Here is a 14,975-nt window from a genome sequence, read left to right on the forward strand (position 1 = left end):
TCTGTTTTTCTTGGCTGAAGGGACTTGTCAATCCAGAAATGAAGCAAGTAGACTTTATTTATCTTGCTGGCCATTTGTGTTGGAAGGGGCTCATCAAACCCTTTGCTTCATTATTTTCCTGACTCTCAGTAATTCTCACACACAGCCTTGGAAGTTGGAAATCAAAACAAATAGAGAAAAAATTAAAAGAAAGCTCAGAGTCTTTCTTTTTTTTTTTTTTAATATGCAATTAAAATGTGATGTATCCTACTAGTAGGTTTTTCCAGGTTGGGTCCTTGAGAAGCAGTATCTTTTGTGGCATTTTTTAATTACAGAAAGTCATTACTCCTTTCTTATTTTTCCTCTCTAAATCTAGAGAAACTGATCCTTTTCTCCTCAAAACAAAAACAACCTCCATTTCTTTTGATTATGGAGTTTTTGGACTGTCCTAGAAATGAGACTACAAAAAATTATGGACTCTAGGTAGGAGCTCCAGACTTTCCTTGATGGAAACTGAAGATGCTTCCCCCACCCCACAGATGCTTCTGCCATTATGTAAACTCACCTTCAGATCCTACAGAACAGCCTCAGACCCAGACTTTGAGGGGCTTGCTCTTTATGTTGGATTGTCAAGCATGAAGCCAACCCATCTGGCTTGCCTTTTGTGCTCTCTGCCCTCCTGTTTTTGTGCTTTTGAGCCTTTCTGTGGGGATACAAATGCAGATGTGGAGATGCTGGAGGGCCAGCAAGGACAGAAAAAACAATCTTCACCTGGAGAGGGACTACCTGGGGTGGAAGCAGTGGGCAGGGAGGCTGGAGGTACAGCTCAAGAATCAGAATTGTTCTACAAGGAAGAATCTGAATTGTTATAAAATTGGTCAGGCTTTGAGAGCTGCTTATTTCAGAAGAGCTGAGAGAAAGGCAGACAAGGTCGAGGCACACCCAGTGCATTCCGGGAATGGCTGCTCTTCCATGCAGGGGGGAGCAGTGCTAGTGCCAGCTCCACATGTGACTTTATTATGAAGATTCAGGTGCCTTTGTGGCCCAGATGCCAGTTTATCATTCCTGTGTGCTTCACATTTCATGTTAATGGTTTGTTTTTTTTAAATTTGAGGTATATCATACACAGAGCTTCTGCACAGGCTCCTCTCAGTTCACCACAGGGGCTGGCAGCAGCAAGGACAGTAAAACTGAGGTTTGGGAGGACTGGGTAGCTTGTGTTTCCCATCTGTGTAGCACACCTTTCATTTCAGTGGGCAAAGGAGCAGCCCACAGGTACATGAGGGTGCTCCATGGCCCCTGACTCGTACCAGGGCTGATGCTGGGAGTGTCTCAGCTCTCTCTTTACCTGTGCTCAGTCCAGGCCTCTCATAGATTCCTTTGCCAATTTAAGATCTCTGCCTATGCTGGGGCTTTGCTATAGGGGATGGCTGCTCCTGGAGGATACCCCTGATTCAGGGAAGGCTGATTCTGCAGAACCTGGTGTTCCATGGTCTGGTTTGCCCTTAGTCTTGCTGCTGCTGGGTTTCCTTTCATCCAGCGTTGCCTTCCCAGCTGGGTTCCTCCTCTCTCAGCACAGCATCATCTCCTCCTCCCTAGTTCCCATTCCAGGCATCTTGTACTGTGATTCTGCCAACTCAGCTTGGAGTGCCTGTTGTCACTTGGAATGTCCTTTATTGCAAAGAAGAGTGACAAGAAGTCAGAAAAATAATGGGAGGGTCGCAGAAAGGCTCTGCTGAGGACAGCTCCATAAATGCTGTCTGTACCCAACTGGTACCAAGTGGCAGCTCCTGACTCGTGTGCCTGCAGGGCCAGGCACAGCCTACTTTCCTTGTGTCTGTCCTCAGAAATACTCAGATTCAAGAAAAGCTCATTTGCTGGGAGATGCTGTGGACCTGAGTGATGGCCAACAGTCTGGCCATGCTCCTGGGTCCTGCCAGCCCAGCTTGGGGTGAGATGGAGACTCCTCAGAGCTGCCCCTTGTCTTTCCTGCCTTGAGTCATGCCTGTGCTGCTGCCAGCACCACGTGCTGCACCTCAGGAGGTGACTGGGAAGCAAGTCATGGATGTGGATGGTGTTCAGGGACAGTGGATGTCAGCGTGAGGATGCTTTAGGTACCTCTGGCCTGTTCTCTGCCAGTGTGGCTGTGACAGTGAGAAACACCTTCAGTGAAGTCTGGATGGATCCTAGTCCTGAGAGCTCAGTCTGTGGAGATACTGTGGTGCTTATCAGCATTATTCATCTTCTTCCTTGTCAGCAAAGGGCTCACAGTGACACAGGTTCTGGAGAAGAGGGGTGTGCTTGAAAATTCCTTTCTGTCCTACTGCCACCTCACCACTGACTGCAGCTGTTCTGTGTAAGGGGATGGAAAAAAAGGTGTGTTTCTGCCTCAGCAAGTTTGTATCAGAGTTGTGACAGGAGAAGGGTATGTTTTGCTCCTCCGGATGCAGCCACCAAGGCAGTTCCTCCTCCTGTGTAGAGACTGCAGCTTTGGAAATTATTTGGCGGATACCAGAGCCAAACAGGAGTAAAACGTTCCCTAATGACCTGGGACTGCATTAGCACAGCCCTGTTGTCTCAGTTTTTGCCCTATCAGCACACAAATGGTGCAGCTGGAGCAATGTTCTGTCCCTTTGCTTCTTGGTTTCTGCATGTGGGGGTCTGTCAGGGGTGTCCTTCCCCTTTGATGTTGCCTGCTATGGAACTTCCTGATTGCTTCTGATTGTCTTCCACCAGGGAATTCTCTTGGTGTACGACATCACTAATCGCTGGTCCTTTGATGGGATAGACCGGTGGATAAAGGAAATAGATGAGGTAAGTGGAGGGAGGAACACATGCAATGATCTCTAGCAGAGACATGGGGCAGTATCACCCAAGGTGGCACCTGACATGGGGACAGGAACAGCTCTGCTGCGGAGGGGACGTGATGGCAGTGGAGCAAAGCAATAACTGTCTGCCCTCCACCTCTGTGTAATATGGAGTATTAGGAAATTGCTCAGGAATGGTCAAGGAAAGACAGGAAAGTTCCCTCAGAAATGAATGGACTGGGAGGTGACAAATTAGTTATCCCCCCCACAGAGAGGTGCTGCTGGGCCGTCCCTCGGCCGCAGCGCAGCTTCTGTTTGTTTTCCCTTCACTGCTCTTGCAGCTAAGCAGAACGCCAGGTGTAGCCACGATTTCTTCACTTCTTTCCTTGCTCCAGCACGCCCCGGGTGTCCCTCGGATCCTGGTGGGAAACAGGCTGCACCTGGCCTTCAAGCGGCAGGTGCCGACGGAGCAGGCGCGCGCCTACGCCGAGAAGAACTGCATGACCTTCTTCGAGGTGAGCCCCCTGTGCAACTTCAACGTCATCGAGTCCTTCACGGAGCTGTCCCGCATCGTCCTCATGCGGCACGGCATGGAGAAGATCTGGAGACCCAACCGAGGTCAGTGGCAGGAGCGTGCTCGGGGGGAGTTTGAGCTCACACGGAGCCCTGGGGCTGCCCGGGTGGGAGGTGTGGGGCTGTGGGAGCTGCACCCAGACGTGGAGAAGCGCCTCGGGCCAGACAAGCTGAAGCTGCGCCAGGAGCTGCCTGTGCTGGTGTAGGGATGGGCAGCTCCAGAGGGCAGTTCAGCATGTCTGGGACCTGAAGTGCTCTGGGGCATCCTCTGCCTCTCCACTTACTGTGGATGAGGCTGAGGGCAAATAAGCTCCCACATTGAAAGTACTTCAATCAAATGGCTGTGTGGGATAAATCCAAGTGTAAGCACCTCACTCCTTGCTCTTGCCTGAGCCTGTCTTCTTTGTTTTGGAGGGAAGTAGTGTGCTCAAGGAGCTGAAAGGGACTAAATCTCATCCCTGCTGTCAGCATGCAGCAGTGGGCTGGGTTATTCCATATATCCAGGCATGTGTGCCACAGGGAGGGAAACCACAAGCAGATTCCATGCTACCTCTGCAGATTCCATGTTACGTCTCAGCCTGTTGAGTTTGAAGCAGAATAATCTCACTTCCCACATTATTCCTGGCTGGAGGTAGCAGTGTGTCCCACTGCAGTCTGAGCAGCAGCAGATCTGTGTTTGTGGGGTGACCTGCTCCCATATGGACCTTCAGCCCCTGCTCAGCAGGGTGAGAAAATCCTGTTTGCCAGCCCCAGTCACCAGATTTTCTGCCTGAGCTCCTGTCCCCAGCCTGGCTGGTGTGCCATGGTCTGCAGGTCACAGGGATGGTGGGCAGGGACTGAGCTGAATGCACAGACCTTTCCTGCATCTTTTCCAGAGGATTTGTGACTGTAGACTGCCTGCTTGGGAATGGAAAGAACAAAAGGAAACAGCCTCAAATTGTGCCAGAGGAGGTTTAGATTAGACATTAAGGGAAATTTCCTCACAAAAAGGGTGGTCAGGCACTTAAACAGGCTGCCCAGGGCAGTGGTGGAGTCACCATGCCTGGAAGTGTTCAAAAAAGATGCAGATGTGGCACTTGGGGACATGGTTTAGTGGAGGCATTGGCAGTGCTGGGGGAATGGTTGGACTCGATGGTCTTAGAAGGCCTTTCTAACCGAAATGGTTCTGTGAGTGCATGAACGGGGGCTCCCTAGCAGGGAGTGGGGATCTGTCTGCTCGGGAATGGCAGCTTTGGCAGGCAGGAGGATAACGAGTGCCCTCGTGTGGCCCCTGGCTGGGAATTCCCCGGCAAGGAGAGGGACTTCCCAAGGCATGGTGCAGGCTGAGCTGGGAGGATGCTGGGAAACTGGGACCGGCAGAGTGGTGTTCTGAGTGTTCTGGCTTGTTGGGGTCTCTGTGACCTGGGGGTTCTACAGAGAGCTGCCCCCTGAGCAGATCCCAGCTGACACTGTCCTGTTTCAGGACTTGCTGACCCTGTTGCCTCTTTCCCAGGCATGTCCTGGTTGACAGAGGATGGGTTGAGGAGCCAAGTGTCTGTCAGGAATGTGAGCCAGGCTCTGCCAGCCCCAGCTGCTGAGCAAAGCAGGGCTGGCAGTGCCTAACCAAAGCTGGTGTCTGGCAAAGCACAAAACTCCAACAGCAAAGCTCACCTTGATTTCCCAAGCTTTTGTCCTAAATATCCTGCTCCCTACCCCCGGCTCCTGTGCAATCGTTATTGACACATCACCCTGAGGAGCTGGAGTTGTGCAGTGTAAGGAATAGCTGTGGGGGAAGGGCAGCCCAGGAGATCTCCTGGCCCTTGACTTTGTGGTCCTTTCTCCCCACAGTGTTCAGCTTACAGGACCTGTGCTGCCGAGCCATCGTGTCTTGCACCCCGGTGCACCTCATTGACAAGCTGCCCTTGCCCGTCACCATCAAGAGCCACCTGAAATCCTTCTCCATGGCCAACGGCATGAACGCCGTGATGATGCACGGCCGCTCCTATTCCCTGGCCAGCAGCGGGGGCGGGAGCAGCAGCAAAGGGAACAGCTTGAAGAGATCCAAATCCATCCGGCCGCCCCAGAGCCCCCCACAGAACTGCTCGCGCAACAACTGCAAGATCTCTTAGCAGGACGGGCACCCTGAGCTTGTGTCGGATCCGCGCCCTCCCGCCGATGTACAGCTGTTTGCACACCGAACCCTTCTCCGCTGGATCCTTGCAGATGGGCCACGGTTGCTTTTCCAATGGCACGCACGGGCGTTAGGAATGTGCTCACGTTTTGGCTTGGCATAGGAAGAAGCATGGTGCCGGCTGGATCCCGCAGCGCTGGCGGGGAGAGGATCTGCCAAGTGACCCTCCAAGAATGCTTTGGGCTTTGCCTCTTGGCCTGGGGTGGAAAATTCAGCAGCTGCCGGGTTAGGGAGGGGGGAAGGGGAAAAAAAGCTCATCCAGTCTCAATGGAGCAATGGATTTAATGGAAGATTGAGAGGCTTAAGGGAGTAGGCAAGGAGAGTCTGTGCTGCAATTTTAACTCTTGGCCTCCTGAACAGATTGCTGGTGCAATAGTGATCATTGGATGTAGACAAAAAGAAGCAGGGACAGGGGACTAATGACAGTTTTCGCTAGGATGTTAACCTGCTGTTGCCAAAAAAACCAGAAAACAAGGCAAGAGTTGGCCAATTGGAAAGGGGAAGGCAGCGCTCCATTCGCCGCCTTCACTTATTTATGTAAATATTATACATATATATATAAATATCACTTGTTTTTTAAGGGTTTTTTTAAGAAGCAGTCAGGGAAAATTTTATGCAGCCATGTAAATACAAGCACTGGATTGACTTTCCCAGTGTCAGCAAAGGGGACAAGTGGAGGATTTTCCAATGAAAACACATAAATGCTTTAAGAGACTTTCCCTCACCTCTGGGCTCATGCTGGTGCTTTTAAATACTACATGTGCAGAAGGAAAGGACAATTGGTGTGGAACATGCCCTAAGCTGCTCTATTCCTGTCATTCACTAGAAGCTGTGAGTGCTGAAGGCAGGGTGGGATGGCAGTGCATGGAGAAGCAGAGCAGCGAGGCCAGGGTCCTAGGGCGTTGGAGTGTTTTGGCAGGCAGGAGGAAGAGGCAGCTCTGGGGTCAGACTGAGGCCTTGCTCACTTTGTGCTTTCTCATCGGGGATTTGGGAGCAAGGGGTGGAAGCATTGTGCCTAAAGCAGAGGAAAAATGCTGAATTTTGTCCCTTATTGTTGCAAAGTCTCATCCATCGCTTCTAGTGCCCTCTATCCATGACAGCACCACATGTGACAGCTCCTGGATCCTGGCTGCTTCCAGCTTTGCTTTCCCAAAGATGCTGCCTGAGCTCGCGCTGCTGTGGCTCCTCCTGGATGAAAGTGGGAAAGGACAGAAGTGGCTTTTCCCACTGGAGCATGAAGGAGCAGGGACTGGGAAGGTGGAAGGTTGGGGTGAGGAAATGGCGATCTCCAGGTCCCTCAGTGGCAAAATCACCTGGCTTTTGGAGCAATCCCAGGAGACTGGGAGAGCAAACTGCTTTGCTCCATGGCATGGCTCCTGGATCTTGGAGGGGCAATAGCTTGGAATGGATCTTCTGTCAGGCAAGTGCACCTGCCTCTCTGGCTTTGTTCCACAGCTGACCTGTGCTGGAAACTCACCTGCAAACTGAGAAATAGCACCCAGCCCTTATCCCAAAAGCTAAGGGAGACTGGCACTGGGGCCGGGCTATGGTGGCAGGTTCTCATAGGTGGCCAGGGTGTGTAGACCATGAGTAGCGTGGTAGCAAGTGAACTACACAGTGCTGGCGTCTCCTCCTGGCTTCAGCTCGCTCTGCTCCCCCTTTCCAGGCAGCCTGGGGTACTGCGTGGGCAGAATGAAGCCGCTGCAGCTCCAGCGCGGCCGACGGACCCGCTGTGTCCAGGCGGCAGGGACAGGAGGGACAGGAGGGACGCGTCCCCCTGTGGGGACACCTCGCTCCCAAGCCGACCTGGGGGGTGCCGGGGGCTTCCCCCTCCCCTCCCTGCAGAGCACAGCACGGCCAGGTCTCTTGGCTCGGCTCTCTCGTGCTTTATCACCCAGCTCAAGTGAGCGAGGACAGAATTAAACCCCAGGCAGGTGGAGGGGGAGAGGAATCCTTTGAAGGGGTGCTTTGGCTCGAGAGCAAAGCTGCAGCCGGGCTGTGCCGGTGGCACGAAGGCCAGGGGATTTGGAGGACCTGTCTGGATGGCTGGCACCTGTTTCCCATCACTTAACACGCAGCAGAAGACAATCGCTGGCTCAGCAGCGCAGGGATATACGGCCAACAGGTGACCGGCACCGCCACGGGCGGCTCCTCCCAGGAATCACCCCCGGCCCGGCGCCGGTGTGTGGGACGAAGAGGGATAAAGGGATCCTTCCTGGAATCACCAAGCTGCTGCATGTCTCAAAACTCGCTGTACCTCTGCTTTGGTTTGGCTGTGCCACGTGTGCCACCTCCCCATGCTGTTTCCCTGTGGTTGGTTTAGGTTTTGTCACCCTGTAAAGTCTCGCAGATCCTGTCTGGAGTGGGGATGGAAGATTTCCCTGGAGTGATTGCCCAGCAACAAACTTTTTTTATTTTTTAATTTAAAAGGAAAAGGTTCTTGCATCTGATGTCAACACTAGTCTGTAGCTGCTCTCCAACACTTGTACCATTCCTGAGTTGGGTTTTTTTGGACTATCCTTTTATTTTTTTATTCCTTTGTACAGTCAGTGTTGTTTAACTGATTCTACATGGTTTTGTTTTGTATAAATTAAAGTCTTTTTGTTTGTTTTGAACTACCAGTTGAAAAGAGAAGTTGTATCTGTTTTTGTGTGGGCTAGGAAGAGGTTGAAGGGAAAAGGTGGTTTTGCCTATGCCTAGGGATTTGGGACTGTTTGTGTTACAGGTGTATATTCCTATTTCCAGGTCATCCACAAAATAATTTGAATTACATTTTCTGGAAAGCCATGATTCCTGTTCTGTAGATGCAGAAGATAAATCTGTTCTTGATTCTCACAGAACCACTGATTGGGGTAGTGGAGCTCTAAGGAAACACAAACTCATCTCCAACAGGGCTGGTGCCGTTGGTGGCTGGGGGAAGCCACACTCCAGCAGTTTGCCAGGAGTTGTGCCCAGTCCCTGCTCCACGGGGCAGGACAAGTACAATCAAACCCTAAATCCCTTCTTTGGGTCTGGGTGATCCTGGGGGAGCAGCGAGTGCTGTGGCAGCCCAGACTGGAGCAAGCTGGAAGCCATCCTGGGACAAAGGGAGAGGATGCTGCAGGGAGCTCGGAGCACCAGTGTCACACCAGAGTGGCCTTTGGAGGTACCAGAAGCCCCAGAGAAGGGGGATTTCATCCTGGGATGGAGGGAGACTTCTTGTCTGATCCCCTTCTCCCAGCCCACCTCCCCCTGACCTCCCTTTTCCCCTGCCTTCTCACTTCCCTAGGATCAGATTTTCCACTTCGTACCAGACTGGCCACGCTTGTTTTAACAGCTTAAGTAGTAATTGCTGGGGCTGGGAGGGGGCGGGGGGGAAATGAGATCGTGTCTGCAGCCTGGAAAACCCTGGAGCTAAGGTGAAAGCCTGGTCAGGGAAGAGTCACACAGCCCTTTTTTCCCCCTCTTTTTCTTCAGGGGGTTCTGGAAGTGTCAGTTCCCTCTCCCAGGGCCGAAACAAAGGCTGTGTGTGGTTTCAGGTGGGGTCGGGACAGCCGGAGCCCATTAGGGCGGAGCAGCGGGGGCTGCGGGGCCGCAGCTGTCTGCCTGGGAAGAGCCGGGCAGGAAAACAGTGCACAGCCTGAGCGGGGTGGGAAGGCTGGGAGAGCTTCAAGGCTCTCTGCTCCTCGGAGAAAGGAGGGAGCAGGTTGCTCTGGGATGATTCAGGTCTTTGGTCATTGAGTGTGTTTCTCTGCACCCAGCTTTCTGATGTGAGGTTTCTTGGGTCTGTCCCCCTGTCCCACATAGGCTAGGAAGAGGTGGTGCCTTCATACAACTGCAAGATGCTTGAAAATGAGGGTGCAGCTGCCCACGGGTGCAATGGAGGGGCAGGAGCCTGCTGGGTGCAGGGATCCGTGCAGGTTCTGGGAGCAGGGATCCGTGGCACAGCACCCTTCCCTCCAGCACACTGTGCCGAGCCAATTCCTTGTCTTGGAGGGAGAAGATGAACTGTAAAACCCTCATCTATGTCTGGGATCTTTGAAAGTGACCCAAAAAATCCCTGTTCTGGGGTGCAGTTGGTGCCTGGACACATGGAGGTGAACAGCTGGGAACTGTTGAGATGGTGGAATTTCTGTGGGCTTGGTCAGGGTGGGAAGAGTCGCTTTGTCATTCACCTTCACCTAAGAAGCACTAAAAGAGGCTGGGTTGGGGTCCCAAGGTGTGGGTGAGGATTTCCAGTTGTTGGGAGCTGCTTTTCTTGCCATGCAGCAGCTGCCATTCCTCCATCCAGCCTTGCACCACTGAGGTGAAGGTTCATGAGAGGATTGTCCTTGCAGCTTCTGATCTTGAGAGCACAGGCATGAGGCACATTGGGCTCCAGAGTGAGACACATGCCACACTCTGGCACTGCTCCTCTGGCTCTGGAAAGGAGCAGTGGGGCAAGAACCAACCCAGAGCCTGGCACTGGCATCATGCTGTGACCACACAGAGCTCAGACATGGACATGGGCAGAAGTTGGGCTCCAGGTCTTGATCCCCCTGCCCTCTTGCACCAGTTCCTCTGGAAGGACCCTGGGACCCCCCAAAGTGGCCCTGTGCCTCTGGGCTGCAGCCCTGGGGACCAAGGTGCTGTGCATCTGCCATGTTGCTTCCCAGCTGGAGTCTGTGGGTTTGTGGATCAGGGATCTCCAGGCAGCGGGTGCCTGGGGCACCTGGGTCAGTCTGGGGCTTTCAGGCTGCCAGGACGTGCAGGGCACAGGCCCTGGCAGCTCCTGGCTGGGCTGGCCTGATGCAATTCCCTGTTTGCAGAACATCAGCCTCCCCATGAGTGTCCCAGGGCAACGTAACCTTCCCCCAGCATCTGCAGCTGGATGGACCCTTGGGTGCTTGCTTGGCTGTGGAACAGGATTCATGGGAATCAGCCATGGCCAGCTGGTGACAGATCTGTCTGTCCTTTGGGGTTTTGGGCCCCGGGGAGCCCCAGGATCACCTTGGGCAGTGCAGAGCCAGCAGCAGTGCCACCATGTGCTGGCAGGCAGGGAAGGGGCAGGGGTGGCCGGTCACTGCACCATGTCAGTGCTGCTGGCTGGGGGTCACCGTGCCAGAGCATTGTGGCTGCACCCTGCTCACACCAGCGTGGGGGTGTTGAGGGTCCCCCAAATCCCCTGGTCTGGGGCAAAAGGGCTTCCCCAAGGAGCCACAGACTGGGGGAGCACCAACCATTACATGTGAAAGCAGCTCTGGAGTGTGGGTGGGTTGGATCACCCCCACCACAACAAAGAAGAAAAAAAAAAAAAAACACAAAAAAAGGAAAGGGCTCCCACCGTTTTTTGTTTTTTTTTTTTTTGTCCTCTCCACCACGTGCTCCCCAAGAGGGGAGAATGGAGGTGCTGAGTTGCTCCCCGGGGCAAACTGCCCTCGGGTTTGCTGTTTCACAGGGGCTGCAAACCCCCCTCAGGGCTGAGGCTCTCACCAGAGCCGGAAGAGTTAATGCTCCCAAAATGCCATGAAATGTTCCTGCTGCAGGTCAGTCTCCATCGGGGATTAGGGGGATCTGGCCTGGGAGCCGGGGCCGGCTCCTGCCAGCTCTGGGCTGGTGCGGGACGTGCTGGTTGAGCCCAAGCACAATGTGCCGGGGTCTGGTGTGGCTCAGGAAACATCCGGGCTGTAAATCATCGGGGAAGGAGGGCTCGGAGCCCCAGGGGGCTGGGGGAGCCCCTCCAGGGGAGCTGGGTGGGCACCCACCCCGCCAGGCGAGACACGGTCCTGTGCCAGCAGCGCGGCACCCGTGGGATGCGGGCTGGAAAGCAGGGATGGATCCGTGCGGCTGTCCCGCTCCCGGGCACCTTCGGCCGTGGGGCCGCTGGGTGCCCAGAGATGCGGGCCGGGTCCCGGCCGCCCTCAGCGTCGGCTCCGTGGGCTCCGCGTACCTCCCGCCGGCCGCCCCGTCCGAGGGGACCGCAGGCTCCGGCTGTTTTCTCATCCTGCAGGAATTCGGCTCCGTGGGCCGGGCGGGTTTTTGTGTGCGCCCCCCCCCCTCCGCCCCCCCTTTCACTCTCCCTCTTTGGAGACTTTCTGCATTCTGCCTTTGATCTCCCCCCGTGTTTGCCCAGGGATCGCCGGGCTCGCCGGGGTTAGAGGCTGAGGTCAGCGCCTTTCCCATTCCAAACACCCAGAAACATCAGTGGGAAGGGAGGGGATTCAGATTACAACCTTCCCGTCCTCCCCTTCCACCCCACTCGCCCCGCTGGCCGTGCCGGGGATGGACTGAGACCCGAGAGCCACCCGCCACTGCCGCCGTGTCCCCGGCGCCCCGAGACCCGAGCGGCGGCGATGGATGCAGGCGGCGGGCGGCATCGCCGGTGGTCCGGCGGGCGCCGGGCGTGCTGAAGGACAGGGGTTTGGTCCTCTCCTCCTACTCTTTGTCCCCCCGCCCGCCTTCTCCCTCATCCCGTCCGTCCTGAATGTGATTTATCCCGAGCCCTCGCCAGCGAGCCAGGCCGGCGGCGCGGGGTGGCCCCGATGGCTCCTCGTGGGAGAGGCGGGCGCGGGGCCCGGGGACAGCGTGCGGCCCGGCAGCGGGGCCCGCTGGGCATCGCGCTGCTCCTGCCCGTGCTGGCGGCGGCGGCCGGGCTGAGCCTGCAGCCGGGCAGGATGCGGCACCTGGGCGTCTGCCCCAACCAGCTGAACCCCAACCTGTGGGTGGACGCCCAGAGCACCTGCGAGCGGGAGTGCCAGGCTGACCAGGTGAGCGGGGGGGCTGAGGGCGGTAACGGGGTTTGGGGGGCATTCCCAGGTCCCCGAAAGAGATGCTTTGGGGTGTGGTTCCTGTGCTGGATGGCGCAGCCGGTTCAGTTGTTTCAGAGTGACGGGCTCAGCCCTGCTGCAGCTTTGCTCCCTAAGCCCCTCCTGTCTGCTGGGCTCCTCTGCCCTCCACAGACGGAGAAACTGCTTGTTGCCCCCTCATGTCACCCCCTCAGACCGTGTCCTATGGTCAGAACACCCTTCTCGTGCACCCCCAGGATGCTTCCACCCCGTCAAAGGGCTGGCTGGGATGAAGGGAATGGCTGTGCTGGGACACGGACCCCATCAGGCCGAGGACAGAATCCTCTCCCAAATTTTCCCTGGGGGCCGGAGCCCACCCACGGACCGGGTTGTCCATTGCAGAGAGCCCTGGCTCCACCAGGCTGAGCTGGGGTAACCCCACCCCGCTTAGGGCTCTCTGAACCCCGAGGCGAGACTCCTTCAGCAATTCATCTGTACGCCTTCTGCCTCCCCTCGGCCAGCAAAAGCTGAGAAGGGCAAGTTACCCTCTGCTGTGGGGAGAAGGGACCGTCATCACCGCGGTGCACCCCCAAACATCCTGGGCGTGCTGAGGATGGGCTGGGGCTGGGGCAGCTGTGCCGGCGAGCTTTGACTCCTAGCCGGAGCCCAGCGATGCTGAAGGTGCACAGGGCTGCGCGGGGGGACACCTGCCCACCCGAAAGTCCCACAGGAGTGGGAACAGCGCCCGCAGCCCCAGCACAGCGGTGACCTCCACGTCCCCCCCCCGCAATCTCTTCTCCCTTCCTGACCAGGACTGTGAAGACTTTGAGAAATGCTGCACCAACGTGTGTGGGCTGCGGAGCTGCGTGGCCGCGCGCTTTGCCGACGGCAGCGTTCCGGCGCTGGCGCTGGCGCCCGCAGCCTCCTGCGAGAGCTTCGTGTGCGCGCAGCAGGGCTCCGACTGCGACATCTGGGACGGGCAGCCCGTCTGCAAGTGCAAGGACCGCTGCGAGAAGGAGCCCAACTTCACTTGCGCCTCCGACGGCCTCACCTACTACAACAAGTGCTACATGGACGCCGAGGCGTGTCTGCGCGGCACCCGCCTCACCACCGTGCCCTGCAAGCACATCTTCACCTGGCCCGACACCAGCCCCGTGCCGCAGGAGACCACGGCGCGCCCCACGCCGGGCGCCGGCCCCGAGGTGCCGGTGCCCCCCGCCCTCTACACCAACCCCTTCCACCAGTCCGTGCGCGCCGGCGGCACCGTCAGCTTCCGCTGCGACGTGAGCGGCCGCCCGCAGCCCGACATCACCTGGGAGAAGCAGAGCGAGCGGGAGGAGAACTTCATCATGCGGCCGGACCAGATGTACGGCAACGTGGTGGTCACCAACATCGGCCAGCTGGTCATCTACAACGCCCGCCACGAGGACGCCGGCATCTACACCTGCACGGCCCGGAACGCCGCCGGGCTGCTCCGCGCCGACTTCCCGCTGTCGGTGCTCAGGCGGGAGCCGGGGGGGACCCCGCGGACCGGCAGCCCGCAGCCCTTCCCCAGCGCCGAATGCCTGAAGGAGCCGGACCGGCGGCGGTGCGAGGCCACGGAGGTGCGCTGGCATTTTGACGCCAAGCAGGGCTCCTGCCTGACCTTCCGCTACGGCGGCTGCGGCGCCAACAGGAACCACTTCGAGACGTACGAGGAGTGCCGAGCCGCCTGCCTGGGCAGCGCCCGCCCCACCTGCCTCCTGCCCATGGTGCAGGGACCCTGCCAGAACTGGGAGCCGCGCTGGGCGTACAACCACCTGCTGAAGCAGTGCCACTCCTTCATCTACGGCGGCTGCGAGGGCAACACCAACAACTTTGAGAGCAAGGAGACCTGCGAGGACGTGTGCCCCTTCCCCAAGAGCCTGCAGTGCAAGGCCTGCCGCCTGAAGAGCAAGATGGTGCTGAGCCTCTGCCGCAGCGACTTCGCCATCGTGGGGCGGCTCATGGAGATCGTGGAGGACCAGGACTCCGGCATAGCCCGCTTCGCTCTCGAGGACGTCCTCAAGGATGAGAAGATGGGCCTCAAGTTCTTCAACATCAAGTACCTGGAGGTGACCTTGACCGACATGGACTGGAGCTGTCCCTGCCCCAACATGACGGCGGAGGATGGGCCCCTGATCATCATGGGCGAGGTGCACGACGGAATGGCCACGCTGGACCCCAGCAGCTACGTCCGGGCGGCCAACGACAAACGGGTGAAGAAGATCTATGAGCTGATGGAGAAGAAAACCTGCGACCTCCTGAACCGCTTCCAGGACTAGGGGAGAGTCAGGATGTGCTGACGGGGGGAGCTGCAGACACAGCACGGAGGGGGCAGCCTGAGGGAGCCCCTGCACCAGTGCCTGTGTCTAGAGGTTACCACTGTCAGGTAGTTCTCCCCAACCCCATGCTGAGCCCCAGACCAGCTCCCACCTCCACTGTAATTTATCTGCCGCATGTTCCCCCACCGTGTGACCCCTACCCCAGCCTGTCTAGAAGCAATAGAGAACTGGGTTGGGTTGCAGAGGGGTGGGAGATCTGCCAGGAACACCCCACTTATAAAATCTTCCCACTTCACCAAAGCCTCTGGGCCCAGTGTAGCACCCCTGGGTGCTGGACCTGATCCTTTCAATGGTGCTGGAGTTGGCACTGGGGACACCCCCACCCCCAGTGTTTGTGCTG

The 14,975-nt window shown here is 56.8% G+C and overlaps 2 protein-coding genes across 2 annotated transcripts in view; both read left to right on the top strand.

The window, feature by feature from the left end:
• Window positions 1-8,152, top strand: part of RAB40C (RAB40C, member RAS oncogene family) — a 36,596-nt gene extending 28,444 nt beyond the window's left edge. Inside the window, exons 4-6 of the mRNA XM_084216421.1 lie at window positions 2,716-2,793; window positions 3,182-3,404; window positions 5,187-8,152. Of these exons, the coding sequence (XP_084072547.1) occupies window positions 2,716-2,793; window positions 3,182-3,404; window positions 5,187-5,467 (582 nt within the window). The 3' untranslated portion in view covers window positions 5,468-8,152. The remainder of the gene's footprint in view (window positions 1-2,715; window positions 2,794-3,181; window positions 3,405-5,186) is intronic.
• Window positions 8,153-12,029: 3,877 nt separating this feature from the next.
• WFIKKN1 (WAP, follistatin/kazal, immunoglobulin, kunitz and netrin domain containing 1) lies at window positions 12,030-14,575 on the top strand (the record flags this gene model as incomplete). The annotated part of the gene is made up of 2 exons (XM_084216602.1): window positions 12,030-12,254; window positions 13,085-14,575. The coding sequence occupies 2 exons, from the start codon at window positions 12,030-12,032 to the stop codon at window positions 14,573-14,575; spliced, it is 1,716 nt and encodes a 571-aa protein (XP_084072728.1).
• Between the last annotated feature and the right edge of the window lie 400 nt (window positions 14,576-14,975).

This window comes from Fringilla coelebs, assembly GCF_963513975.1.
Source record: "Fringilla coelebs genome assembly, chromosome: 16".
In the NCBI taxonomy this organism is placed as follows: domain Eukaryota; kingdom Metazoa; phylum Chordata; class Aves; order Passeriformes; family Fringillidae; genus Fringilla; species Fringilla coelebs.